Below are 27,958 nucleotides of genomic sequence, written 5' to 3'. Positions count from 1 at the left end.
GAGCATTTATTTGTGACCACCTCATCGTCTTTGATGGCCTTTTTTTTGGCATTGCTCATTTGATAATGGCCCTTCAGGGCTTGCCGATCGGAGTCTATACCATATATTCAAATATACACCTAACAATGCACACCTTGCTTCTCCTGGTTATCGTTATGAATCTCCAACTTTGCAAGGTTATAAAGTTGATTGCCTGCCCGGGTGTTGAGCCCGGCGCCTGGTTACAGACCCATGTGCCAAAAATGGACACACAATGGGAGAGAATCGGGTATCCAAGCTGGGGGCAAAGGGAAAGAATGGGTTGATCCTCTGAACTAGGATCAACTGCCCAGGTGCCTACTAGGTACTGCGTAAATAGCGAAATAGCAGCTGATGATCTAATAATAGCGTTAAAGATACTCCGCAATGCATTAAAACGAAGGCACTCAGGCACCTGGGCGTTTTAGGTGTCTAGTCGTCACTAGAGAATAGATGAGACCTCCAGGGCTTTACTAGGCGCTCAGATATTTCTGTTCGTCTGAAATTAGCAGTGAAGTAGATACGGCGAATAAGAGTTTAGCTGCGCGATAGGCTACATCATCACTGAGACTAATCCAAAGACCAGTGATGGGGGGAGGGGGGGCAGAGCCTCGTGCTTTTCACATTATCAACGAGTGTTTGGGGTATGTGCTCAGTACTGTAGATCTGTTCATTGGGTTGGGCCCCGAATCCTAGGCATATGGCCCCACCATAAATGGGCTGCAGGCCCTATTACCAAAACTCAACCCAACCCGAGAAGAGAGCCGTTTTATTCTACCAAATCAGAAAACTTTTTATGCTCAAAATATGCCCGCGACGTCACTGTATCAGACGTGTTTGAATGTGGGGAAGTCCATAGTCCATACTGTGGACGAAAGCGGGTGACTATTCATTTAACCAGCTTTAGCCGCTGGCCCAGCCCATGTGGAATGACGGAAAGTGCTTCGCGGAAACAGTGTATTGAACGGAATGGGCGGGTAAACTTGAACAGGGGGTGTCTAATGCGGTCGGAATAGCACATAGAGCATCATCGGAGCAGACAGTCGCTAGTAATATGCTAGGTTCTTCGATTTATTACCCAGGACCAATGAACCCAGCGCTTCATGTTCAAGTTCGTCCGTTGGAAATAACAATACTTCAATCATTTCCAAGGTTGCTTGGAATTGACGAGTTGTAAGTTGATCCACTCGTGAAAGCGTTTAGAGATATCTATCACCAAAGACTACTAGTTGGCGTTCATACCCGATTTGGGACGGGCGCTAAAGTGATCAATAAAAAGAATCCTATGTACGGAGTACTATGATTCATAACTAAGCACAAGCAAATACCTAGGTAGCAACAGCCCTCCTTACCCACCTGGGCATACGGTACCGCGCGCGTCAGCCTTGAAGTGTGTTTCAGTTCATCCAGTTTCTACTTTTATGGCGTTAAAAGCTGTAAAGCAAAATGCCTGTTCGTCTATAGAAACAGCGTCTGTTTCCTCATTCAAAAAGTAGACATCGAGAATCAAGCAACTAGATTCCAGATTCCAGACCTGAAAACAGAATCTTACCCTCCATCAAGATGCCAACCAAAGTTTCTATCCTTATCTTCGTTGGTGATCCTCTCGATTACACAAAATATCGCCATACAGCTCTCTTTTTTGAGTTTCCCAGTGGATCTACATGTGCAATGCACATCGAGGGAGGACCTGGGTTCTTCGAGTTCCAGCCAATGGACAATTACCAGCCCGACCAAAGTCGTAGGCTCGCCGAAAGAGTCATGGTAGCGGAACTTCATGATTCAATCAGTGAGATCTCGATCAAAGGGGTTGTTTCAAGGACCCCAGTGAAGAATGGACGTGGAGACGTGGATTGGAACTGCCAAAATTGGGTGGGGGACGCTCTCACCCGGATGGTGAATAATGGACTTTTGAATGCGTCTCAACGAGCATCAGCCATTGACAAAATGACTGATGCGTGCTTGGAAGCCGGAGATGAGTAAGGCTGCTCTGCATGCGTACCGCAAATCCTCACATTGCTAGTAAGTAGCGGATGATCAGTATAACCATAGGAAGACTTTCATTGCTTACATATCAATGGGTAAGCTCTAGTTAGGTGGCACTTCTATATGACCAAACAACACCGGGAGTACTTTTTACTTCCAACCTTGGAAGGTCTCTGCGAGGAGTGAAGGGGGAAATTTACTATTTGTATATAAACGTTCCGAAGTTGCTGTTGGTGTTCGAGAGTATATTCATGACTTCTTGCTTGATTGACCTTTATCATGACCTTGCGCTTGTCTGACCTCGGGAATTCATGATATCCATAGTAGCCTTAGAGTTGTGTCCGCTAGTGGCGTAAGAGACGAGATAGGAAAGACATGCCGATATATTCCCTCTCATACCGAGGGGGAAGAATGAGTGACTGATATTCTGGCCAGTCGGGCATCGGCTTCACTTGTCGAAGCGCCTGGATATGCTCCCAGTATTCCGGATACCAACCAGCATATTCCCAGTCAAGGATAGCCGTGACCCGACCCCCTTCGACAAGAATGTTACGCGGGGCGAAATCGGCATGAGTAAAAACAATCTCATGGTTCTCCATGAGCGCAAACTTGGCGTAGTGTCGCAGTATATCTGGGGCTGATTTCACGATGTCTCCTAGGATAAACTCGTTGAATTGTTGCTCAGAATCAAAAGGGCCGCCTTCGATTGATGCGATTTGTCCAATCACAGCTTTGCCACGATCGATGGCTCCGATATAGTCACCCTTCAACTCGCGAAGTTGATCCATATAGCCTTTGAGCTCCGAAGCAATAGAAAGTTTCTGGTCGGGGTTTAAGGTCTCCCATGCATCATCCAGTCGCTGGCCAGGCATATAGTCCATCACGATAGCCACGATTTTGTCATCTTCCCAATGGACATCATGAACTTTAGGCACAGGGATTTTCGTTTTTGCTGCAATAAAACGAAGTGTTGAGGCTTCGTGGGGACGGATTCTGCCCGATTTCACGACGAGATTGTTGCCGACTCGAACAACCGTTCGATTGCCCAACGAATGAAGTGTCGTTTTTTCTTCATCATTCGTAGAAGTCATTTTCCATGAATTATATTGGTGTCTTCTGCGGAAGATCAAAAATTTGCAAAGTGAACAGATCACTCAGGTGTAAACACCAAATTAACCGCTGAACGAGGAGAATGTGATGTCAGACCGGAAGGGGAAAACCCCGATGCGGGAAAAGTATTATCCGACAATGCGTATGTTTCTTATTTATCTACTTCCTGTCTCTGAACAGCCATCTACTTCCTTGATTTCACAATACGGAATTGAGCTACGGTATAGTTGGCTTACTAAGAATATCATTGTGGATTGGATTGGGCATGGGATTCATTTCATTTTTTTGTTATTTGGGGGATAACATTAGGACGGGAAATTATCAATTATTCTCATGTTCTCTCTTCGGATCAATCTCAGTTGGGCAAATGCATACCGGCCTAGTCATAGCTAAGCAAGAGATCATCTTCACCCAGAGCCGAGGGATCAGCATTAGTGGGCTTGGGGGCAACAGGCTTGGGGGCAACGGGCTTAGACGCAGCGGGCTTGGGGGGAGCAACGGGCTTAGACGCAACGGGCTTAGACGCAATGGGCTTGGGGCGAAGTGGAAGAGGCACAGGGGGCATGGGGGGAAGTGGCTTGAATGTAACTGGCTTGGACGCAACGGACTTGGGAGAAGCGACGGACTTCAGGGGAGATGGCCTGGAAGCAACAACTGGCCTGGAAGCAACAACTGGCCTGGAAGCAACAACTGGCCTGGAAGCAACAACTGGCCTGGAAGCAACAACTGGCCTGGAAGCAACAACTGGCCTGGAAGCAACAACTGGCCTGGAAGCAACAACTGGCCTGGAAGCAACAACTGGCCTGGAAGCAACAACTGGCCTGGAAGCAACAACTGGCCTGGAAGCAACAACTGGCCTGGAAGCAACAACTGGCCTGGAAGCAACAACTGGCCTGGAAGCAACAACTGGCCTGGAAGCAACAACTGGCCTGGAAGCAACAACTGGCCTGGAAGCAACAACTGGCCTGGAAGCAACAACTGGCCTGGAAGCAACAACTGGCCTGGAAGCAACAACTGGCCTGGAAGCAACAACTGGCCTGGAAGCAACAACTGGCCTGGAAGCAACAACTGGCCTGGAAGCAACTGTCCTGGAAGCAAAAGCAACTGACCTGTACGGAACTTTCCTGGGAGCAATCAGCGGGGGAGCAGCGGGCCTGGGAGCAGGAGGCCCTGCGTTTGGGTGGGGGTGGCGGTATTGCGGCGGAACATAAAGCCCAGCCCGCCGGAGGTCATCTGCTATGACACCACCCTGCGCAAAGTCTTTCCAAGCGCGAACAGCCTGCTTCTCCTTATCGCGTTGCGACATACCAAATCCCTGGTTCGGGCGGCCCGTAGGCTGTGCGTTTGCAGCCCGAGGGCTCGCCTGGGCATTCGCGGCGGCAGAGTCTCTGGCAACCTTGTTGCGGCCGCGAATGGCTTCCTGCTCTCGGTTCCTCTGTGGAAGAGTAGGTTCTTGTTTCGGGGGGGCCAGTGCGCTGCGATGCTGGAACAGCAGGACGCGCCTGGTCATCCTTGATGGCACTGGACCCGGTAACCTCTTCCACCTTCTGAGCGAGCTCGGCTTGGTGCCTCTCGAGGAGTTGAGATAGGTTCTCCTCACGAGGACGACGAGCTAGGTCCTCCGCCTGAGGGCGACGAGGACGGGCAGTACGAGACCGACCTCGAGGTGGGGAATCGGGCGATGTCTTGCTTTCATCTCCGCTGTCGGATGAGTCTTTCTGGGTATTTCCGAAACTGTAGAACGGTCCGACGTGCCCATAAGGAACGACCTTGTTCTCACAGTCACAGATGTGTTCGTGTGGAGGCGAGCAAAGATGAGTGCAGAGAATCTCGCACTTCGGACACACATAATCGCAGGGTTCATCGCAGGAGACCCAATCGTGCTCACCACTAAAAAATGGTCAGCTCAGTACGTGATATTGCAATAGTCCTATGTGTATAGCTCACCCGTGGCAGTAGTCAAGGCATGGATGGTTGCATGGCAGTCTGCCCCCGCAACGCTCCGAGCACCCAACATCAATCACGTCCCAATCTTCTGGTGCTGTTTAGAAAAGCAGGTCGGTCAATTGTGCTTCTTTTATCGAGTATCTCAACCACTTACCTTTGATCAATGTTTGCTTTCTGTGCTGGTAGCAATACAAAGACAGAGCGGTCCCGAATCGGCGCATCCCATCTTTGGACATCTCCGAGACGACCTCAGCCCAGAAATCACTTTTCGGAACGAGGTTTCTAGCGTTACCAAAGATAAACAATCCATCTCTTGCCCGGGACAAGGCAACGGCAGACCTGTTGAGATCATCAAGAAAGCCAATCTCGTGTCTCAAATTGCTCCGAACGAGAGAGAGTATGACGATACGGTTCTCTTCTCCCTGGTATGAGTCCACTGTTGCAATTTCCACGAAAGGGATAAAAAGGTTGGAGCCCTGTCGTTTGAGCTTGCTGATCAGCTTTCGCTGGCCTTGATAAAAAGTCAGGATAGTAATTTGGTCGGCCGGAACCCCGTTCTTCAGAAAATGACCAAGAAGTCCGATCACCATTGCGGCTTCAAACCAATTCGTATAGGATGAAGCAGAGTCCTTTCTCTCAGGTTCGCTGTGTTGTAAGAAATAAGACCGAGTAGTTCCCATGCCGGGGATCAAAGCTCTGTGGTTAACAGATGGATGATCTTGCAGGTCCTCGTAAACAGGAGCCACGAGCCGGCTGATTTCTTTGATCATTCGTCGCTGGACTCCGAGCCTGCTGAACTTCATGCCGTTCATGACCAGCCGCTCAAACATAGAGACGTCGAGATTGAAGGGCCACTTGGTCAGCTCATTAACGGCGCAGTTGCCTCTCAACTGTTGGTGGTCACCGATCAGAATGAGCTGCTGGATGGTTGGCAGACAGGCAACTGCAACCGGTGCTTCAATGACGCTGGCGGCTTCCTCAATGAGTATCACGCGAGGGTTCACGCTTGCAAGTGCACCTCGGTACTTGCTCAATCCGGTGGTTGTCATCCCGATGACATTTGCCCTTCGCAGAATGGGGAAATCTCGCTCACACCTGCTAATCTGGGCGGTCTTCGCGCAGTCTTCATATTCTTCCTGCAGACCGACAAGTTTCTTCCCAAGAATTGAGACTAGTCTTTTGCGAAGAGCATCATAGACGAAACCGCGGTGTCGCTTGGGAATGCTCCAGAGATCATCTGTTGCAAGATAAGACAGGAGCTTGGCATTTTGGACCTGGGTTTGAGTATGCGTAGCGCAGAATCCTGGCGTGAATTTTATTGCTATGCCTTTGATAGTGAACCAGTCTGCTTCGCCTTCCTCGTTCTCAAGTTGATGTTCTTTGAGTTCTTCGTCTTCGGAGTCTTGGCTAGCGTCAGGCTCAAATTCCTCCACGTAAGGATATTGAAACTCTGTCACTGAATCTCCAAGCCAGGCATGGAAGAGTTCGTCGTCAGACATAGCAGTCGTGCTCGACGTGGCGCTGGTACTGGTATCGCCCTGCACCCAACCGACGGCGCCGCTACGAAGGGACTTCAGTTGTTCCTCCGTCAGGAGTCCATACCGGACCAGAATATTTGGAAGCAGCGGCTTATCCGAGTTGTTCATCACTTTCAGAGGCTCGAGGATAGATTCGATTTTTCTCGAAAGAGCCATGTGCTGCTTTGTGGCCGGCTGCATCATCCCACCGTAGACCTTGATAGCGTTGCCGTTGGTCCAGATCTCAAAGATAGTGTGCTGGCGAACCTCATTCTCGGTGCTTCGCGAGCCCAGTCGAACATAGCTCTTTTCGAAGGCGCCAACCTGCTTCAAGATCTGATCAAGTGCATGATTCGTCTGCGCAGCAATCAAGATTGGTGGATCTTTAGGGCATTTGTTTGCCAGCAGAAGTCGCAGGGCCGTGAGCGAGGTAAAGGTCTTGCCCGTTCCGGGCGGACCCTGGGTGATGGAAATTTCCTGAGTGACCATGTCCCTCATAGCTAGCCATTGAGTTGCATCGAGCTGTCCCATTGGCATGGCCGGCCAATCATCAATGACATTGTGAACGGGATTCTGACGTTGGGGACCAGTCAGTTCAGGCAACGACTCAAAGCTCATCACAGGCTGCGCTTGAATGTATGCAGGAACCCCGATGTTGGTGTTTAAACTACAGATCCTTTCGCTGAGCGGAAATCTGAGCAAACCGTTAGTCTGAAATGCAAGGCCAATATCGGACCAATAGTACTTACTTCTCTGTGGCAAGCTTCTGCAAGGCCGTCATTGTATGCTTAGTTGCCTCAAAATAGCCAAGTGAAGATTGGATCATGAGCCATGGTTTCTGAGGATCCAGGTCGAGATTGTCGAAAGATCTCACAAAGAGGTCAACTTCGGGGGGATTTTTCGTAACGTTCTCCAGCGGTCGGGATGCCACTGTTACAACGAGACATTTGGTCCGAAAGTTGTCACCCACTGGCGACATGGCAACAATTGTTCCAGGTCGAAGGCGGGTCGAAGAGGCCCAGTCAATGCTATCGAGGGCACAGCGAGTGGAAAATCGAACGTGAATCGCCAAGCCCGAGCGAGTAACAGTGACTCCAGTAATGTAGACCTATACAATTCATGAGTTGAGTCTTTTATTGAATCATGGCAGGATTGGCTGATGGACTTACGTTGTCATAGACATGGCAGTCTTTGGCATTGTCCGCAGCAAACGGGTTCTCTCGAAGTACAGACACAGCATCTCGAATCGGACCAACTGCCTCCTCCCTGAGCAGCTTGTAGTGGGCCTCGAGATACTGGTCCTTGCTTTCCCAGGGACCCTCAATGTTATTGATCGGCAGCGGGACCCCATCGTCAGACGTATCAGCCCCGAGGATCTCATCCGCGGAGGGGATTTCCGGCCGAAGCTGCCATTCCGATCGATTGCCGATTCCCGATGGTTCGAAGTACTTGCGGACCTCAAGGTTTACAGGTTCCTCGCCCTGGGCCTTGTTCCGAGATGGCTGCCAAGTAGATCCCATAGTGCGTGTGCTAAACCAAGCGATGTGCGTGTCGAGAAGAGAGTGCGTGTCGCGAAGTGAGCAGTGCGTGGAGAAAGGAAGAAAGAGCAAAGGTGGGGCCTTTGAGCGTGGAATTTGAGGAAGTGCGTGCAGCAGCGTGCGTGGTAATAAAACCAAGACCTTCCCCCCCACTCTCCCGAGGTCAGCCCTAGATATTTTGAGGGAAATTTCCTCCCTCAAAACCCCAAAATACATGGTGCGAACACTATACAAATACAAAAATCTATATGTATAACACTATATGGGATGGATTTAAATTTCAAAATCTTGCGTTCCATGCAGCCCAGTGACCCTGAGGGCTTAGGATCGATGTCTAACAGGATGTGGGTTTAATGCAGACTATAACACAAGAGGAAGTTTGGAACTACTCCGTATTGATAGAAAATATCACAGTACAGGTAGGAAGTTTGCAATGTTAAATTATTCTCTCTAGGAATTGAGCTCAATGCCTGTATTGAATGAACCAACCCTTTTTTTCACCCATGGGCCATCACAACCTTTCTAGCCCAAAAGTATTCCACGTAGGCACATGCGTTCGGGAGATGCTTCTTTCCCCCAAATGAGCTGTTCCTCTCATGACTGTTGTGATAATTGACAATCATCCAAGCTCCCGTGGAGAAGAGAGACGGAGGCGGGAGTACCAAGGCGCGTTCTCATTGGCCCGGAGCAAAAGCATTGACCATTGGCTTTCGTCGCAAGCCGCTCAACCTCCGCAATTCAGCGTCACCCTTTGGTAGGCCTTGATCTGCATACTTCAGCGGTTCCCGTGCGAGAATTCCGAATCGAACCAGGAGCGATCAATTGGCTCGCAATTTTGGATTCCCAAGTCCAATTGTGAACGGCACCCATCGGTGAGCGACGATCGCGAACAAAGCCACCAACGAGAGCCATGGCTTCATTAGAGGAAGAGGAAGACCGTGACATGGGAGGTAGGTGAACGACCCGTTCCGAGAGCTAGGCGGATTTGTCTGGGACTTGACTAACCGCCCACAAACGTTCAGGTTCTCAAGATGGAAGCTCCGATAATGAAAATGAGAACGACATGGATGACACAATGCGCGATGCCGAAGACGGAGACGGCGACAATGATCAGGATCAGGATGGGGATGGGGATCAAGACGCGGATAGCCCGTCGAATGCGAGCCAGGGATCGGAAGGCGCTGGGATGCAGCACAACACAAATGGTAGCGGCGAGAATACCGTGTTTGAACCGTTCTCGATCTACCATCCCAGTGTGCGCTCCGAATGTCTCACGGCTCGGACGTATGATATCGTCCCAACTACCGCCGCGCCACATGCGACCTCCATCAACGCGATTACAGCGACGGCCGATATGCGATGGGTTTTCACTGGTGGCTCGGATGGATTCGTGCGCAAATTCAATTGGGCAGAGTCAATAAACAGCAAACTCATGTTGACTGTCGCCCAGAGACATCCCTTCGTGGATAGCGTGGTCAAGGCGGGTGTGCTGATGACGTATTGGGAAAACATGGATGCGAACCACTTGTCACCGGTGTATTCACTCGCTTGTCAAAGCGAGGGCTTGTGGCTGCTCTCTGGCCTAGAGTCTGGCACCATTCGGTTACAAACGCTGCGCCACGACGAAGGGAAGGAAATTGTGGCACTTCAACAACACACTTCTGCGGTCTCCACGCTGAATCTCACATCCGATGAGACTTCATTGCTATCTGGAAGTTGGGACAAGCGTGTCTTTGACTGGGATTTGAACACCGGGCAGGCAAGACGTGCGTTTGGCGGCAGCGCTGGACAGATATCAGCTGTGCAGATCCGACCAGAGTCTAGCTTGCCCGTGCCCAAGGACACCACTGAGTTCCCCCAGACCAATGGCACGTATGCATCAAATTATGCCGCGCCTGGCACAGAAAACTTCAACTTCGCCGACACCAATCACGATGCAGAAGGCGCGGGGCAGACAGAGAATCCGCAGGCGGGTTCTCCCACAGATTCACTATTTGGTGGAGCGGACTCATTGTTTGGCGATGCCGACGGCGGGGCTGCCGATGGCGGCGAACCATCGGGTGGCGTATTTGGAGTCGACGAAGACGATGAATTTGGCCGGGCCGTGGCAAACGGTGCTATGGCAGATGCAGATGCGCCAGGGGAGATTGACGACGAAGTGCCTGCGCCACCGATTGCTGCGCATGTTCAAAATACAGAAGATACCCAACCTCCCGCTCAGACCGATGCGCCAGATGAGAAGATGGAAGGGGCAGACTTCGACACAGCCAATAACATAGACCAGCCCATGGTTAATGGGATTCCTAAAGCAGAAGATCTCGAAACTCAACAACCTCCAGATCCGGAGTTCTCGCAAGATAACTCACAAGAGCAGGGCCATGCGGCTGACAACACTTTCTTGGCTGCCTCCATTGATGGAACAATTCGTGTATGGGACCGCAGACAGCCTGATCCGATTGCGCGCATTAGCCCGCAAAACACTCCACCATGGTGTATGAACGCGTGCTGGTCTCCGGATGGTAACTATATCTATGCTGGACGACGAAACGGCACTGTCGAAGAGTTCAGTCTTCATAAAGGGCTCCGGAATGCCGAGCGGACGTTCAAGTTCCCACAAGGCAGTGGGCCAGTAACAGCACTCAAGGCCATGCCTAATGGACGACATCTTGTGTGGTAAGTGATAACATGAGCTGGGTAAGCAGTGCGATCAAACCCATGCTAACGGCTTGCCATCACAGTGCTTCCCACGACATTCTCCGGTTGTACGATCTCCAAAACGAACAAAATGATAACTCCCGCCACTCGTCTGTTCCCTTCTTAATCATTCCTGGCCACCGGACTGGAACCATTTCTCAGTTATTTGTCGATAATGCATGCCGCTACATGATTTCGACGAGCGGAAACCGAGGCTGGGAAGGAAACACAACCGAGGTCTTTTTAGGCTACGAAATCGGCGTACCTCAATAATGCGGCTCACGCCATGTTACAACACCACCGATTACGAGGAAACATAATGCACGAATATAATGACCCGCAATCTCAAAGCTCACTTTCAAGACTATAGTGTAAATACATCTTGGGAACTGAAAGCAAGTCAAAAGTCGAAATTATGTGATCAGAAATGTAAGGAACGCCAGCGCCGAACCCATCCAGGTTTCAGGTATCAAATGATGCATCGGAAAGTCATTGTTCATCATGAATGATCTCATCAAGGTCTAACCCCTCGCAAACTTCTGCTTGCTGAGACCGCCAACTGCCAAAGTAGGGGTTTCCAGCCCACTTTACACGCCCATCGCGGTCGCTTTCGAAATACACATAGCCCGGCTCATTGCCACTGGCCTTGGACAGCTCAGCCCCTCGAGGTCCAGCCACGAGGCCACCAAATCCAGGCAACATGATATTCGGAATGTGTGTTCTCGCTTCCACGTTCCCACCCTCTATGTTATTCACCGTGATCAGATACGCAGGTGGAAGGTCTGGATCACGGTTTGCACGAAGCGGCATAGGAATCCAAGCCTCGTTATTGTAGGATTCCAGGCGATTCTTATCGTGCCGGAGGGGCAGGGGGCGAGATAATAGCATATCGTCCAGCTTGCCCGTGTCGACTAGTAGGCCTGGTGTTTGAACATATAACACGCCATCATATTGCATGAATTGGATTTGGGCTAGCCGGAGTAGCTTGCTGTTGGTAGTTGTGTGTCCTGCGGCTGTGGCTGCTGACATGTCGATAGGAAGTAGCCAGATATTGTACTTGGCACTTGCGGCGCGTAGAATTGACAGGGCTTGTGTTGTTGACTTTCCCAGCTTCTGTGCAGACATGCGGTCCCATTGCTCCGGGTAAACAAACAGACGGTCCTGAACGGCAGATCCGTTGGTGGACAGTTGTTTGAAGAACAAAATAGCTGAGCATATATCTGAGGGATCTGGTTCAGACAACAGCTGAAGATAGGCGTAATTTCCCGAGCCGGGGTGGTAAGGTTGAGTTCCATAAGTATGATCGGCGGCCCCATGATCTGATAGACCCCGTTTCTGCTGGAATGCGGGGTCTAAAGCATATCTCGCTTTCTGGGCAGCTTCTTGGGGCTTCAAGGCATGCTGAATGTTCTTCACGGATTGCTGCTGTAAGACATACCCGGAAATGAACAGCAACGTGGTAAATATGCAGATCACTCCCATCGACACAATGGTCGAAACCGTGGAGGACGTTAGAAGGACCATGACCGCAAGGAATTCTGCATGAAGTGAGCAGTGGAAATAATAGACAAGATTAAAATATCAGACATGCATTGGCCCCCCCCTGGCGATGACCGAAGTGACGATGTTCTGTTTCATGACATCAACTTGTTTACGGGGTTGTCCGCGCGACTATCGATAAGGAAAGTCTTGGCATCAGACTTCGCTTTTCACTTTCTTTCCTTCTTGGCACTCCACCTCCGCTTACATCCAAAATGGCAGCTCATCGCGCCGACGAAAGCTCATTCCTCGACAATCGTGGCTACAAGGGCCCATTGATCCGTGGCGTCAACCCAGCCACCCTCTTCGAAAAAGCCGTGCGCGACCGCATCACCGACTCATACTACTGGAAAGAACAATGCTTCGGTCTGAACGCGGCCACCCTCTGTGATCGCGCAGTCGAGCTGAGCTGCATCGGTGGTACATACGGTATCTCTGAGAAGCCGACCCCGTTCCTCTGTCTCGCTTTCAAGCTGCTCCAGCTCGGACCGGATCGCAATGTCATTCTCGAATTACTCAATTACACCGACCCCGGCAGTGGCGAGGAGGGAGAAGACCCGGAAGACAGTGTTGTGAAGGATCGCGGTGACTTTAAGTACTTGCGTGCTCTGGCTGCGTTCTATGTACGCTTGACTTTCGATGCCGTCGATGTCTACAAGACGCTTGAACCGCTTCTCCTCGATTACCGCAAATTGAAACGACGTGTGCGCGACACTTTTACACTCACCTACGTGGATCAATTCGTCGATGATCTCCTCACAAAGGACCGTGTGTGTGGTACCAGTCTGTGGAAACTTCCGCCACGATCACAGCTGGAGGACTTGGACATGCTGGATGAGCGCATCAGCCCCCTCGCTGACGAGCTGGAGGAGTTGGACCGCGAGAACGATGAAAATTCCGACCGAAGCCGGGAAAACAGCGATGCGGGCTCTCCATCGAGGGACGAGGAACCCAAGAGGACCGAAAGTGATGATTGAGCTCTACACGAGCATCGCCGATCACCTCCATTGTTCTATAATTGACCGTTCTCGCTGTCATCCACGTCTAGAAGCGCCGTCCGAGCGAAATATACCAGTTCGCTTTCTGAGCTGGTGCAACCTTTTGGAACACCCCCTCTGAGGGATTTCGAGTCTGACATTTCTCTTGGAAAAGATTACTCGAAGTCACCGCTCAGCAACCACATTCGAGTCACTGAAACAGGGTCTCTGGAAAGCCCAGACATCCATTCACTGGCATGGGCTCATTCCCCCATAACCCACGTGGCTTTTAAAACACGAACAGAGCAATCTGCTGGCAAACATCCCGAACCGGAATCACCTCACGCAATTGAGGAATTGATTTAGTACTCAAGTGCAGAAAGATACATTGAATATAGGACTTATCAACATTAAAACCCTTGCTGGCGATGCCACTTCTCCCGCCAGCCCTTGAACCATGGACTATCATCTAGAGTAGCGACCTCCCAGTCCTCTGGGACCAGCCCAGTCTCCCTCTGCTCTTTGGCCCATAGCTTCAAGTTCGGGAGGATAACATGCTGTACATGCCAAACCCCTTTATACTCCATCAAATTCCTTTTTCCTTCCGTAACGACCTTCATCACCAACTCCGGGACTCCAGGTTCGTCGCGGAATTCTTCCAAGGGGGTGAAAAGGGCCTTGAAGTTGAAGACCACCGCTCCGGATAGAGGCAAACGTCTCAATGTCTGCCAGTCGACTCGCAAATGGCATTCATCGAGAGTCAAGTCACTTCTTTGGGACAATCTGGCCCGCTCATGAGGATCACCCGGAGGCATGTACAAGGGCTGCCCTACTTCCAGGCCCCATGAGCCTCGCTGAATCGGCTTTTCAGTCGGCATCTTTGTGAAGAACCTGGATGATCCTCTGCGTCAATACAGAAATACAAAACCATCTCAAGCCATGAACAACATACCGATCCATGGAGAATTGCATTTTCTCCTTGTAGTCGGGAATCGGCTCATGAATCTCATGCAGCTGCTTTCCCACCTTGGACGCAACGTTCCATCCCATCGCCGAGCATATCACTGCTGCTCGCAGGAAATATTGTCCTGTGGTTTCGTCGCGAAGCATAATCGCGAAATCTTCTGGGACATTGTCCAAAAGTACCTCGAGAGGAGGCTTAGCCGTGACATCTTGCTCGGTGCCGAGAATTCTGTTTTGCAAGATTCGTTTGTCCACGAGTGTAAAATACTGAGGATATCGAGCGCAGACAAATTGCAAGACCATCTCCATGAGCTCTTTGCAGGCTAATTCAGAGCCAGGCATCGCGTCAAGTACCTGTTTTCCATTCTTAGCGTATAGTTCTTTGCGCTGGGCGATGCGGCTCGTGTATGTGTTTTCTAGCTCGATCCACCAATCTGTCTCGAGTTTTGTAAGGGCTGGGAAGAGAATCAGTTATAACTAGATTTGTGATCCAAGTTTCGAATACGTCGACCTACACATGGTCTGATGGTACGCCCATCGGAAGGGACGATATGGCCGAGGTAGTGCCTTGGCGATATCAAACTCGGGATATGGGCTGGGGAGTGGAACTCCAGAAAGAGTCGCGTAGTCAGGGAACTCTGCTAAACCTTCAATTTCCTTCACCGAGAATCCCATCGGCGTATACTTGTCGCTGAGGCTGGTCCTGTAGTCGGCGCTCATGGGCAAGAGGTTTCGGCGTACTTGATCTTCGCTCACATCGCGCCAGAGTGCTGCTGCGCATCCGAAATCCTTGAGTGCTTGTCTGCGTTGGGGCGGGAGAATGCTAGCATGATTAGATGAGGAGGCTGAACTAGTTGCTGGCTTTTTGTCTGGGGAGAAAGAGCGTGGGGGCGTTCGGGCAGTTGAAAGTTTTCGACCGCGAGGCGTGAGGATGGGAAGAATCGGTATGCTGAATATTTGAGCGAGGGTAATAAGTATACCAGTGCCGGCTATGACTATTGATCCGATGACCCAAAGAGATCCTATAGATGGGAGGAGATCCATGGTCCTCAGGCGCGATGGGCAAGGCGAGCTGCAAGATCCAGACAATAGTCTGAACTTTGGTGATTTAGTTGCGCTGGGCTGTTTCTGTGACTTGAATGATTTACATGAAGGAGGGAAATGCAAGGTATATAAGTACTATGAGGTCAAATTGCGCGCAAGGTATGATATCAATGCACTTGGATGATCCGGAGTCCTGGAGAGCGGGGGCGAGTGCTGTGGTCGCATATGGATTCAAAATTAGATGTAACACGCATCGCATAGCTTCTTTGGTCGCATGGCAAGATTAGTCCTTCCGACTTGGGACGGGAAGTACTAATAGTTACTGATCCGTGGCGACGTCAGAGATCAGTGACCAGTCAGTGCATTTGTGGTTATTTTCCTTATCTAACCTGGAATATCCATGGATATCACTGTGCCTACGAAGATCACGAGCCTCAAGACCTTTGCTTTTTTATCATTGTCTGATTTGTTGGTAAATTGAACGTGTTCACACATCTAGTCCCGAAGTCTTCACTGAACATGCTCTGCCTGTGTGTAAACTTCCCAGGGCGTGATTATGCTGACACTTCGATTTCAAATTTATTACAATGACGCATCTCAACCCCAGACAAAGTTTAGTTGGACATTGCAAGTCACGCAGAGTCAGATAAGGACTGGGAAGAAGTATACAGAAGTGGAAGCAGTTGACTTACCGAAAAGGGTAAAACTATCCCCAGGCTTGGCGGCAGATGGCCATGACCAACCACAGGGAGTTTGGATAATTTGGAACAAGAGGAGATATAACTCAAGCATTTAGGTTCTTCTGATACTGTACGGAGTACTGGGTTTCAAATTCCTGCGTTGCTCAGCAGTACTAAAGGGTTTGGGTGATGGCTGGGTGGATTAGCGTGGCTCTTGTTGAGCTACTATCTTTTGAGGCATCGAAAATCCTGCATGATGCCAATACTTTCTCTGTGGCATGTAGCTTATATCTTTTGAGAGCAAAAGAATAAAATCAAGTCTCTCAGGGGCGGGAAAGAGAAAGGAAGGAAGCCTCGAGCAGAGATATGTCCACTCAGCTAAGCCCAGGAGATGGTAGGGCAATTGACACATGTAGACCGGAGATAAATGAGAGGATCGCTCTCAGCAAGGCAAGCTATTCAAAAGGCCACCTGAGCCTGTCGAGCATCGTGAAATGCCAAGCAACCGGTTCCGCAAAGCAAGGGTATCTCTTTTCCGCATTGACAGCATGGAAATCACGCCAAACATCCTTGAGTGTGAACTTTCCCGACGACATGAATTCATAGAACCGCCAGAAGACTTGGGTTCCATTGATCTTGAGTCTGCCATCGTAACCCTCCTCGTCGGGACTCAGGGAAGACCAGTTGGGGTCGATTGCCCAAAACCAACCAGAAAATTCCTCTGTGCCGTGGCGAACGAATTGTCGAGATTCACTTGTCAACAAGAAGAACACATTCTTCAAAATGCCAGCTTTCAGAGCACCCCCCTCACGATGATCAATAAAGTCCCTATCTCTGACGTTAGCATTTTCCTAATACCTTGGGCGGAAGAAGCACTTACTGTCGGAAATAGCTGATATCATTCTCATCCGTATCAAATGGAATGAAGTGTCCCACTTTAGACTCAAGGACCTCTTGTTCCCCTTCTAAATACGTACGCATTGCAAGCATGCCATTTAAGTCGTCCACAAAGGCACTCCACCCGGCTGTCTCTTTGTGATGATAGAACACATAGCCCCAGGTCTTATCATCCCCTTGGTCGATAATATTCTGTATCCACTGGGGCGGCGTGCCATATGGCCTTTCCCTGTTTTTGAACATTTCCCTTATTTCGGCGTGTGCTGTCTTTTGTATCTGGCGAGCGACACCCTCCACATTGCGAATGGCTTGTAGCTCCGTCGGTGTCAGTATTGAATCTTCTGCTTCTTTTTTCTTGTGTATAAGATCGGGGATCTTGCGCAGCCAAGCGAATCGACTACCCCTGTTCAGAACTGCTATGATGCGAAAATGGTGCTCGATGAGACAGCATTCCGGGTATGTCAAAGTCAACGGAGCTGTGGCTGCTTTTTGGAATAGGTCGTCAACTGATAGTCCGAGATATTTGAGTGCTTTGGCTTCCATCTCCGCGCGAGGCGGCCATTCCATCAGTTGATGCTTCTCATCGATTGAGATTTCCGCTGGAGATTGGATCGCTCTATCCCAGAGGGGCTCTAATTGAGCAAACTCCTCCAGATTAAGGGGCCTATCTTTATCATGAGTGAAGGGGAAATAAAGATCTGACATCCTGAGTTGAAATCTGAGTTGCGCGCTAGGTAAATATTACATTTTGGGAAGTCTGTCTTCAAGAAACATAAATTTAGTGTCTTGGCATCCCCTTCGAATGCACTCAACAGTAATCGTCAACTGGCATACGTTTTGAGAAAGCCCAGGGGAATTCCTGCATCCTTCGTACAGCAAAAACTTCAAGCTAATAGCCTACATTCACTTTGTTCGCCATTCAAAGGTTTACTGTTTATTCGGGGAAATGCCACAAGCAGATGTTTGATGAAAAGTCCACTTGGGCAAGCAAACGCCAAAAAAGGCTTAGAGTATAGGAGCAAATCAAATGGCGACATACGAGTCAAGTATTCTAGAATTTCGGTGTCGTAGTACATTTCATGGAGGGTTTTGTAGTTTCAACAATGGCGATTTAGTACCGCGCAATGAACACAAACCTATAACCAGGAGCTAATAGTCAAGTAAAATTACCAAGCAGAGGCGAGTTTGCTCAGTCTGATGGCTCTGATCAGAGACGCGGGCAAGGTTTTGTGCCGATTAATGACGCAGTTCTGGGACTCTTCAGCTTTAGCGCGCTAATGCAGTCATTGCACCGCCATCTTGAACAAGAATAGAATGAAATGTAGACCCCGGTGATCACAAGTCGCTTGCGCCCCGCGCCCCGCGGCCCCCTCAAATCGAACACCAACCTCTCCTACGTCTCTAGTGTCATTGCCTCTTCTCCAGTCTCTTTTTAGACATTCAGGCCTCTGAAGTCGGTCGGTGTTGGAATGAAACACTGAAATGATATGAGTACCATATATGCAACATGGCAAGCATTCATCATGGCTCTATCTTGGAAAATGCCCTCTTTCTATGTCAGGGACACTCCAATTTCCAACCGAAGAATCCAGCTCGTGAGACTTTGTTGACGGTGCTAGATCAAGGTAATAAATATTCGTGTCTGAGATGATTCCAGTGTTGACACTAATGCAGCATAGATAACCATGATTTTGAGCGTCGCTTGCAGTCCGAAGCGCCATCAAGCCTAGACGCAGCCGGTAATATCAGTGTAATGTATGTGAATATAACCGTTGCGGCAGTGCGTCAAGCTAATTGAGCCCAGACTATTGAGCGAGCAAGGTCCATTTCCAGGAGGCCACCGAGAAATCCAAAATCTGCTACAGATTTTCTGGGACGTTTACTTGGAGGATTTCGCCATTTTGTCTTCCCCATTGCTCTCTAGCTATCACGGCCGATGTATCGAGATCAATGAAAGCCCATTCCTCGGTAAGCTCTCTAAAGCTCTCTCAAAAATTTCATATCCACTGACAATCCCGCTGAAATCTGCTACAACATTAGCGAGAATTTATCATATTCGGCCAACGATACTAGTCCTTTGGACAGTAGCTCCAGTGTCAACTCTACTGGACCAGCCGACGTGAAGCTCCACCATCAATACGAATCAATATATTTCCGCTACAATTTTCTGACAGGGCATACCCTCTACATTCTGCCAAAATCAAAGCCCGATTTACGCGATCTCATTCAAGCAATCGGCGACAGATTCGAAGGATCCTCTCCAGATCTTCTATCGGCTGAAAAGCTGGATATTGGGGAGAAAAGTCAGCCTCTGCACCCTCTAACACTACACTCAGTGGTAATGCTCTATGTGCTCTCATCCAGAAACACCGAACTGAATAATCTGGTGAAATGGCTACTGTGGATTGAGACTCAACTTCACCAAGGCTCAATCTTCGAAGTCACGGGCTCGGATCGCTTCTCAAGATACATACAGCTACTCCACAATATGTCACGAAAACTGATAACCTTAGAGCACAATAATCAGCGTGACGCATCAAATATCGGCCATCTGCTCCGAGATCACGAGCGGCTTGGAAGATTAGCCGACCTCCACGGTACATACCTCGACCGAACAACGCATCAGAGAGTATGTGACGATCTACTCATGCTCCACGACTTGTGCGACGACCGTCATCGCCGAATTCTGAATTTGCAAAGAAGAACCAGTAACTTCGTTACGCTTCTGTACCATCTCATTACTGGTCATGACAGCACGATCAATCTGCAGATTGCCACAGAAAGTGCCAAGATTGCGCAAGATGCGCGAAAAGACAGCATGTCGATGAAGATTATTGCAGGAATGACAATGCTCTATCTTCCTGCGACCTTTGTCTGTAGTCTCTTTGGGACGAATCTGATCGTTTTGGATACCCCGAATGATCAGAGTGAGCCCGTGTTTATGGTCTCTCGCCTCTGGTGGCTCTATCCAGCGTTCGCAGTTCCTTTAACCGTTTTCACGATGGCTGGATTTATTTTGTGGCGACGCTTTCGGGAACAGAAGCCTGGAAAAGGGCGAGTGGATTAGACATTTGTTATTGGTAGATGTCTGTCAGCCAGGGTTTCCAGCTTAAGCGCAGGTGTATGTCTTGTTACAAAAGCGGGAAAATGGAAATGAAGCTTTCGATATATCCCCCAGAGCCTGGGTAGCGATTTCTCCATTCAAGGGCGTCTATTCTCGTCTCCGGTTTGCCACTTACCTTTCTAGACAATCCGTGGATGGAACTGCAATAGTGAAATGCCGCGAGGCATCCGCGCGGGAGTCTAGCGTGGGAGTTCTGTATCACAGGGTATCGCCGTTTTTGGAAGAAATTAGATGATGATCGCTGGTGAAGGCATAAAACGTCTGAATATTTACACATGTACATGGGCTTTCCCAGTGAGATTTTGAAGTGGCCATTGGAGCCACTCCTCCCACTGTGCCCCAAGATACTGGCTGATCGAGGTGACCACATACTCACCGCCGTCACCAAATATCCACAGATGATTGTGGGTATCAACGAGAGCACCATAGTAAGCAAAGATAACCAAGGCTTCACATCTTCGCTCTGCCAGTAAGTCAATATATTCCCGGGGAAGAAGCACAGACCATGCAGCCAGGACATCTAAGCTGTGTTTTCCGGGAGCACGCTCTTCTACCAAGGTCATCATTGATTGTACAGCTTGCACGGCCTGCGTATACACCTTGAAGATAGAATCATCCAAGTCAAGGCCTCTGATTCGGTCTAATAGACCCTGGCATACTGGACCCAAAGTGGAGTCCAGAGCGGGAATCCTTTCCCCAAGCTCCAGAATTGGCTTCAGACTGCTTTGTTGCAAGAGATGCCATCTTCCCTGACCTGCTACCGTGCGAACCCCATAATGTAGGATGACATACTGCACAAATCGATCAAGAAAGTTTTCGAAATTGTCATCGCGGAATACCAAGGTCTCGCACAACTTATGCAGTCCCAGAATGCCGGCAAAGAGAAAAATTGGGATGGTGTTTTCATCAGTGATATGCGATGATAATGCATTGAAAGAGCTCAATGCATAGTTCTGCAACTGGGTAGAATGATGTTGGTAAAACTTTTGCTTCTCCGGTTTGACGATGCTGAGATGAAGAGCGCTGAGAGATAACAACTCGTTCATGAGATACGGTGCGTTCAGGCCATGGTGTAGAATGTCGGGAAATGAGACGGTGGCGAGAGCAGCATCCACGCTGTTGAAAATATTCATTCTTTCTGAGCAGACGTTATGAACAAATTCAACATGAAGCATGTTCACGGCAGCATCTTCTGGAGATATGACAGGCTCAGGCACAGACCTAGGAGGCAGAGCTCCAGGCGTTGATACGGTAGAGGGTGATGCGGTCGTTGCTTCACGACTTGCACTGCGGGAGCCCTCCACGACAGAGTAAGGCTCGGCAAACTCGCAGTGACGTTGAGAGCTGACACAGTTGGAACATATAGGTCTTTTTTCATCGCACTAGGTAATATTAGAGGCTGCATATATAAGCCAATTCCAAGACGGACCTTCATGTGGCGGCGCTTGCATTCAATGCAGCCGTTCCGTGATTTTTTATGGGTTCTTCGGGCCATTTTGCCACGCGTTATGAGAATGGGGTCTGCTAGGGCGTCGGGAGTCTCGGTAAAGATCAGCGAATGTGACTGGTTTATTCCAAACCCTTCAGGGCCCAAATTGTGTAGCCTGGACCTCGGAAGATTCGAGAGCGATGGGACTAGCGGCGAGTGAAGATCGGAGAGTTGAGATGCGGTGGAATACGCGTATGCACGGACCATGTACCCACTTCCGAATTAAGGTTGCTCCGCAAATCTATACGCGTATATCTTTATCTCACTCTAATTATACCCTTGGAAACAATCTCTTCTCCGCAGAGCCTGCCCGTTTAGCAGTGGGACCGGCATATATAAACATGGACCTGCAATTTTCAATCAAGGGTCTCACAGAGCACAATCACATCGCCATACTCCAACGCTTTCGAAGACCACTCCACTCCACGTCTGGTCACAATTGAGATCGACGATTCAACATGCCAGAATTGATGGCCTTTAGAGGCAACTATTATTTGTGGAAATATGTACCCTCTCTACCGGCTGCAGTCATATTTCTTGTACTATTCTTTCTCGCCACTTTATTACATTTCTGGAAACTCTATCGCACCAAAGCCTGGTTCTGTTGGGCATTCGCTCTTGGAGGTCTTTGTATGTACAAAATTCCGTGACAAGCTTTTGCCAACTACTGACATGATATCCGTGCAAAGTCGAAGTGGTTGGATATATTGGACGGATCGCTGCATACAACAGCACGGACTCAGTAATAGTCTACGCCATTCAAAACGTCTTCCTCCTCCTCGGACCCACACTGTTCGCAGCGTCTGTTTATATGGCTCTCGGGCGTATTATCCGCAGTGTCCACGCTGAAAAGCACTCGCTTATCCGGATAAATTGGCTCACCAAGACCTTTGTTGCGGGGGATGTTGTATCTTTCCTTGTCCAAGGTAGTGCATCAGGTCTGATGGCCACGGGGAATAATGCGACAATGGGTACAAACATTGTGATTGCCGGTCTGGCCATTCAGGTCATCATGTTCGGTCTTTTCATTATCACTTCCATCGTGTTTGAGGTTCGCATGCGTCGTTCCCCCACGGCCGAGTCTTTCGACGAACAAATTAACTGGATGAGTCGATTACGCACGTTGTATGCCGTGAGTGCGCTCATCTTGATCCGAAGTATCTTCCGTGTTGTGGAGTACGCAGCTGGGAGTGACGGGTACCCACTTACTCATGAGTGGATGCTGTATGTGTTTGACTCGGTCTTGATGTTTGCTTCAATGCTTATTTGGGGTATTTGGCACCCGGGCACACTACAGAGAAATATTAAGTCAGAGAGAGATATGGTGACGACTCTGACAGAAGAGCCGGAATTAAAGGCATAGAGAGCTGTCTCTCGCTCTTTTGAATTGCAGATAATCTTCTTCTTCAGATGCGCACGAGTGACTGGATAATCTAGTTGGAAAAGCAGTGCCATCTTTTCCTCGTACTGCTAAATGAAATTTCCTTATCCGGACGAACATGGACTTCAAATCAACTACTTTGGCTGTTCAATTATATTTATCCATTAAGATAGTTTCGTTGCCTAGTCTGCAATCACATTATAGCGGCGAAGCTCAAGCCGCCTTCGAATCGACCTCGACGTGATCAGTCATCACTTGCTTCTCGGCCTTGAGATCCTCCAAGTTCTCAACCCCAGCAAGACCAAGGCTCTCGTTAATGCGGGTCATACGGAGACGGTCAGCTTCGGCAATGCTGTTGGCCGAGCCACCGAAGAAAATATCCAATTCTTCAAGTGTTTTATCTTTGGTCTCGGGGGCGAACTTCCAAATAAAGAAGCCTCCCATGGCGCTGAAAATAGCGAAGAAGATGTAAGTACCATACTTCATGGAGTCGAGCATATCCTTGGTGGTAAGTCCAATGACAAAGTTGAACATCCAGTTGGTAGAGGCAACGATCGACACACCGCGGGAGCGCTGACTGTTGGGGAAGATCTCTTGAGCCAACACCCAAGTAACAGGACCTATTTCCAGATTAGCACGAGGCACTTTTGCACATGGTTTGGTAGTAGCTTACCCCAAGAGTAGGCAAAGTTGACAGCAAAGAGCCAGATGAAAGCAATAGCAACCCAGCCCTGGGGCTTGGCCAATCCTTCATTGAGATTCCACTGGTCCTCGTATATGCCCTCAACGATGGCCACCACAATATGACAGAGGAACATTCCAGCAGCACCAACCATGAGGAAGGTCTTGCGCCCGAACTTGTCAAGATATAGCACCGAAGGGAGTGTGAAGATGATCTGCAGAATTCCGGTCACACCTGTGGCGAGGAGGGTTTGCTTCGTGGAGGAGAAACCGAACTAAGAAGAGACAATTTGTTAGCCATCGGATTCAAAATCCCCGAGACTGCAGTTTGCATAAGGTCACTCACCGAAGAGAAGATTTGTGGGGCGTAGTAAAGCACCGCGTTGATACCAGTGAACTGTTGGAAGATCATCATACCACATCCCAGAGTCAAACGCTTGATCATGTTGGGAGCAAAGAGAGCTTTCCAGGGAGCAAGCGCACCGCCCGCACCAACAACTTCACGTTCAGTTTCTTCATCAAACATGACGGCGGCCTTGATCTCCAGGTACTCTGCCCGGACAAGAGGATCATTCTCAGGCAGACGACGGAGCTTGGAAATGACAGCCTTGGCCTCATCGTCACGGTGCTTCATCATCAACCAACGTGGGGAGAAGGGGAAGAAAAAGAGACCGAAGAACAAAATCCAGGCTGGGATGATCTGCAAAGCCAAGGGAAGTCTCCATGCGATAGTCTTCTGACCCAGACACGTGTGGCCGTGATTTTGAGCGGCGTTGAATGTTCCATCCGCCAGGTATGCGTTGGAGATACCCTCTGGGTTGCAGTTGACTCCACCAATGAACTGCATACCATAGTCGAGCCAGAAAGCAATGGCTGTTCCGACAGTGATGGACAGTTGCTGCAGAGAAACGAGGGATCCACGCAGCTCTGGCGGAGCGATTTCTGCTTGATACAGTGGAATAACCATACTGAACATACCGATGCCGACACCACCAATGATACGGCCAGCAAAGAAGTATGCAGGTGTCTGGGCTCCGGCTTGGAGACCAGTGCCCAAGGTAAAGATGATAACGGCAGTCATCATGGCATACTTGCGCGAGATGCGATCAGCCAAGACACCGTTGATCAGAGCACCAGCCCAGGCACCCAGCTCAAGGGCCGAAACAAGCCAACCCTGGAGAGTGGAATTCTGAAACGTGGGGAAGTGGTTCTCGAAGTTCTCCATGACGAGAACAGGACTCATCACACCCTGGTCGTATCCATACATGATGCAGCCCAGCGAGGCGAACAGACATGTGAAGAACACATAGGGATTGGAAACAAATCCTTTGATTCCATGAGGCTTCTCCGCATTGGTGCGGGCAACCACTGACTGACTGACTGCCATCTTAGAGACAGAATTTAGAGACAAGAGATCAGAGATGGACTAACTGACCAAGAACTAGGGGCTCAAAAGATCGGGCGGACGAGACGATTATATACTCATTTTCGGCTTTTTTTTTTCTGTCTAATTTTTCTCATTTGTCTTTCTATTTCTTCCCTTATTCGCATTCTAGGGCTAGCGCTCCTGTGCGGCTTTTCCCCGGAGCTAGTGACCAAACACGCATCCAGAACCGAAGTAACCCCATAAGCAGAACCCTGGATATCGAGATGCCATATGTCGCAGAGAGGGGCTAAGAGCACGCTAGATTCAAAAGTGACGGCTAGGCCGACAGTCGGCAATGACATGATCCGGACGGTGAGTCTTCATATAAAACTGGGAAGCTAAAGAGCGCCACAAACCAAAAGAAGCATCAGCACTCAAGCTTTGGTGTTTACTGGGCGTCTTGGTACCGAGAACTCTCTAGGAACAAGCCTCTAGGCCCGAGAGCGCCACTACTTGGCAATGCGTTGTCGTGATTCGTAATTGAAGTGTCAGCGTAGTATCTCCCCTCCTTTTCTAACACTGGTTATCTCCGTGATGTATGAGAAGATCTAGCGCTGACCACTTGGACATCTAGGATGAATTCAGTCGCTTGCAGTGTGGCTTCTCTCTATACCCGATGCTGTAACCGATGTCGGTCGTCCATGGCAAACTATGGGCTAACAATCACTATACTTGTATAGCAAGGGTGTGTATAAGTCTCTCGGAGAGGAAATCGAATTTTTCTCATCACATGGTGTCTACTTTTATCCCCGTGGGGCATTGAGGCGCTTAGATCCACACTAGACGAATATTTTACGCTCAATAATCTTACGATATTTTCCTCCTTTCTTTTTAAATCCGTTGTGGATACATAGAAGCCAGAGCATGAAACATTCCCATCACTAGAAAAGACATTGGACCGGCTAATGTTCGGCTCAGTTAATTTCCTTAGGGGGTTTCCCCGTCAGCCCTTCTCAATTCGAATTAGTGCGGTTTTGGCTCCCAAGATTCCGGGGCTAGAAAAGTATGGAGTGCCCAATCCCCGCGCCACCATGCCTACTTCTCCCGGGAACTTCCACGGATTGGCCCAGCTTCAACTCAGTCGGCTTACGGCCCCAGTGGAAGAAAGAAAAAAATGTGCCGCTATAACCCTCCTGTCCGGAATCGATTTCGGCTTTTCTTGGCTCGGGATTGGTTGTCAAATGTCGGAGAGCCGACATGCGGCTTGGACGCGTGGCCGGTAAATATTTTCCCACGGGGTTCACGCTGCTCGAGAACATCCCCTCTTTTCACTTTGCCTGTTACAGACGCTCGGTGAGGTGTGAGATTCCGGGGAATAAAATCCGGGGACTGTCAATGCCCTGTGCAGATTTTATTCGTCAAGTCAGAATAGCAAGTTCCGCTCTCCTTTTCAAAAGACCCTAGGCTTCCGGCTCTTCCGGTCATCGCATACGATCAGGATCTGTGCGGACTGAAAAGGCCCCATACTCGCTTCCTTGGTGGCCAGTGTTAGGTAGAAAACTCGGGTCTAGCCGAATTTGCACTGACGCATCTCCACTTTTTAATGGCTTCACTTCTACTCCGTACTCATATTACAGAGTGCACGACTGCTCCTTCATAGAAATGGGTGTTGGCCAAACAATTTAACTTGACAGTAACCTCAACACAGATGTAGTGTGGTATCTTCGAAGCTTTCAAGGTTTGACATATCAAACTGGAAGTGAAATGTTGCAGTTTGGATCTCTGTACTATCTAGGTTACACCTCTGCTAGACGGTATAAACGGCAGATGGAAAGTTTGCGGTATGGATACAAAACAAACTTCAGGTACTTTGGAATAACTCAATACAAGATCTAGTAGTTCGAGGTGCCCACAAGTGATAACCATGAGAATTCTACGGACTAAGTATGAGACATCGTCAACCTTGAAATCTGCCGTTTTGGCCTAAATACTCTTGAGCTCAAATATAGCATCTAGTGTGGTTTTCACATCATGCCAATGTTCATTGAGTGGCCTAAGATGATTGAATGGCAAACAACCCTCTTTGAAGGCGCATCATGCAGCCGTCGTGGATTTTCTTTTCTATTTTGATCTTGAAGTTTGGTTCAGCGTGTCGTGTTGGATCAAGCCATGACACCATGTCAGATAAAGCTAACAGACAGCAGTTTGAGACCACGAATTAGCCCATTGTCTTGTTTTGCATTTTCTGTTATGTCAACCCTTTGCTCGTGCTCGACACTTTGGGTTCCCAATGTTGATAATATTCAAACTAAGTCTGCTCAAAATTATATTCAGTATTTCGCTTCTTGAATTCACATTCCGAGATGAACATCTTTTTCTGCGATTTCATTTGCCTCTTATAAATTTTCATTGGCCTCTGCTGATATTGCTATACCAGCCACGGGCCATATCATTTTCGGCGCCCGTCGGTGCCCGGTTTGTCAGGCTCCCGGCAGGCTGATAGACGTAGATCTAGAGAGCTTCTATCTCTCTCTGCTTCTCTCCTTCATTTCTCTCCTTTCCCTCCTTCCTCTCGTCTCCCACAATACCTGCCTCATCGTACTCTACTATGGCTCCGTCAACCATGCATTCGGCATGGATCCGCCTATGCTGCAACTAAAATGGGCGTAGCCAAGCATCGTCATGAGACCTACATTGACTGATCATACCTAGATCTCCCTTTGTCGGTGGAAGTATACACTTTTGATACCTGTTGGCCACGGCAGCTATTTTACCCCGGGGTTCAACGAAAATTTGTGAGAATAATCCTTATTGAGGGAAACAGAAAAAGCTTTTGATTCGGATGCCCTCAGCTTTTTTTTCACCTTGAGATTGGCCACTCTGCGGTGATATGCAAGTCGGAATTAATCTTTTGGGCTGAGGAGAGTAAGTCCGAGACAACCCCGTGACGATACTTACAAGTCCGGTAATTTACTTTACGCCTCCTTCCCGAAAGCTGATTGTATTA

General features: G+C 49.1%; 13 protein-coding genes across 13 annotated transcripts; 6 read left to right on the top strand and 7 right to left on the bottom strand.

Annotated features, from left to right (window-relative positions):
- Window positions 1–1,581: 1,581 nt before the first annotated feature.
- N7506_003016 (uncharacterized protein) lies at window positions 1,582–2,001 on the top strand (the record flags this gene model as incomplete). The annotated part of the gene is made up of 1 exon (XM_056952311.1): window positions 1,582–2,001. The coding sequence occupies one exon, from the start codon at window positions 1,582–1,584 to the stop codon at window positions 1,999–2,001; it is 420 nt and encodes a 139-aa protein (XP_056814003.1).
- Window positions 2,002–2,348: 347 nt separating this feature from the next.
- On the bottom strand, window positions 2,349–3,095 carry N7506_003015 (aminoglycoside phosphotransferase family protein; the record flags this gene model as incomplete). Its single annotated transcript, XM_056952310.1, has 1 exon — window positions 2,349–3,095. One exon carries the CDS (start codon window positions 3,093–3,095, stop codon window positions 2,349–2,351), a length of 747 nt encoding a protein of 248 aa, XP_056814002.1.
- Window positions 3,096–3,641: 546 nt separating this feature from the next.
- On the top strand, window positions 3,642–4,325 carry N7506_003014 (uncharacterized protein; the record flags this gene model as incomplete). The annotated part of the gene is made up of 1 exon (XM_056952309.1): window positions 3,642–4,325. The coding sequence occupies one exon, from the start codon at window positions 3,642–3,644 to the stop codon at window positions 4,323–4,325; it is 684 nt and encodes a 227-aa protein (XP_056814001.1).
- A 78-nt stretch (window positions 4,326–4,403) lies between these two features.
- Window positions 4,404–8,098, bottom strand: N7506_003013 (uncharacterized protein; the record flags this gene model as incomplete). The annotated part of the gene is made up of 5 exons (XM_056952308.1): window positions 4,404–5,004; window positions 5,062–5,155; window positions 5,216–7,272; window positions 7,328–7,686; window positions 7,748–8,098. 5 exons carry the CDS (start codon window positions 8,096–8,098, stop codon window positions 4,404–4,406), a joined length of 3,462 nt encoding a protein of 1,153 aa, XP_056814000.1.
- Window positions 8,099–9,026: 928 nt separating this feature from the next.
- On the top strand, window positions 9,027–11,083 carry N7506_003012 (WD40 repeat domain-containing protein; the record flags this gene model as incomplete). The annotated part of the gene is made up of 3 exons (XM_056952307.1): window positions 9,027–9,066; window positions 9,139–10,789; window positions 10,855–11,083. 3 exons carry the CDS (start codon window positions 9,027–9,029, stop codon window positions 11,081–11,083), a joined length of 1,920 nt encoding a protein of 639 aa, XP_056813999.1.
- Window positions 11,084–11,299: 216 nt separating this feature from the next.
- Window positions 11,300–12,334, bottom strand: N7506_003011 (uncharacterized protein; the record flags this gene model as incomplete). Its single annotated transcript, XM_056952306.1, has 1 exon — window positions 11,300–12,334. The coding sequence occupies one exon, from the start codon at window positions 12,332–12,334 to the stop codon at window positions 11,300–11,302; it is 1,035 nt and encodes a 344-aa protein (XP_056813998.1).
- Window positions 12,335–12,564: 230 nt separating this feature from the next.
- Window positions 12,565–13,326, top strand: N7506_003010 (PRP38 family protein; the record flags this gene model as incomplete). The annotated part of the gene is made up of 1 exon (XM_056952305.1): window positions 12,565–13,326. One exon carries the CDS (start codon window positions 12,565–12,567, stop codon window positions 13,324–13,326), a length of 762 nt encoding a protein of 253 aa, XP_056813997.1.
- Window positions 13,327–13,736: 410 nt separating this feature from the next.
- On the bottom strand, window positions 13,737–15,333 carry N7506_003009 (heme-dependent oxidative N-demethylase family protein; the record flags this gene model as incomplete). Its single annotated transcript, XM_056952304.1, has 3 exons — window positions 13,737–14,217; window positions 14,279–14,744; window positions 14,805–15,333. The coding sequence occupies 3 exons, from the start codon at window positions 15,331–15,333 to the stop codon at window positions 13,737–13,739; spliced, it is 1,476 nt and encodes a 491-aa protein (XP_056813996.1).
- A 1,135-nt stretch (window positions 15,334–16,468) lies between these two features.
- N7506_003008 (uncharacterized protein) lies at window positions 16,469–17,615 on the bottom strand (the record flags this gene model as incomplete). The annotated part of the gene is made up of 2 exons (XM_056952303.1): window positions 16,469–16,841; window positions 16,894–17,615. The coding sequence occupies 2 exons, from the start codon at window positions 17,613–17,615 to the stop codon at window positions 16,469–16,471; spliced, it is 1,095 nt and encodes a 364-aa protein (XP_056813995.1).
- Window positions 17,616–18,417: 802 nt separating this feature from the next.
- On the top strand, window positions 18,418–19,977 carry N7506_003007 (uncharacterized protein; the record flags this gene model as incomplete). Its single annotated transcript, XM_056952302.1, has 3 exons — window positions 18,418–18,535; window positions 18,590–18,665; window positions 18,984–19,977. 3 exons carry the CDS (start codon window positions 18,418–18,420, stop codon window positions 19,975–19,977), a joined length of 1,188 nt encoding a protein of 395 aa, XP_056813994.1.
- Window positions 19,978–20,303: 326 nt separating this feature from the next.
- N7506_003006 (Zn(II)2Cys6 transcription factor domain-containing protein) lies at window positions 20,304–21,529 on the bottom strand (the record flags this gene model as incomplete). Its single annotated transcript, XM_056952301.1, has 2 exons — window positions 20,304–21,416; window positions 21,464–21,529. 2 exons carry the CDS (start codon window positions 21,527–21,529, stop codon window positions 20,304–20,306), a joined length of 1,179 nt encoding a protein of 392 aa, XP_056813993.1.
- Window positions 21,530–21,981: 452 nt separating this feature from the next.
- On the top strand, window positions 21,982–22,886 carry N7506_003005 (RTA1 domain-containing protein; the record flags this gene model as incomplete). The annotated part of the gene is made up of 2 exons (XM_056952300.1): window positions 21,982–22,153; window positions 22,213–22,886. 2 exons carry the CDS (start codon window positions 21,982–21,984, stop codon window positions 22,884–22,886), a joined length of 846 nt encoding a protein of 281 aa, XP_056813992.1.
- A 231-nt stretch (window positions 22,887–23,117) lies between these two features.
- On the bottom strand, window positions 23,118–24,972 carry N7506_003004 (sugar porter family MFS transporter; the record flags this gene model as incomplete). Its single annotated transcript, XM_056952299.1, has 3 exons — window positions 23,118–23,524; window positions 23,578–23,860; window positions 23,932–24,972. The coding sequence occupies 3 exons, from the start codon at window positions 24,970–24,972 to the stop codon at window positions 23,118–23,120; spliced, it is 1,731 nt and encodes a 576-aa protein (XP_056813991.1).
- Between the last annotated feature and the right edge of the window lie 2,986 nt (window positions 24,973–27,958).

Source organism: Penicillium brevicompactum (assembly GCF_028827555.1).
Source record: "Penicillium brevicompactum strain IBT 35665 chromosome Unknown utg000002l_segment0_segment0, whole genome shotgun sequence".
Lineage (NCBI taxonomy): Eukaryota > Fungi > Ascomycota > Eurotiomycetes > Eurotiales > Aspergillaceae > Penicillium > Penicillium brevicompactum.
Note: the sequence above shows the minus strand (reverse complement) of the source record. Positions and strands in the feature narration are given on the sequence as shown.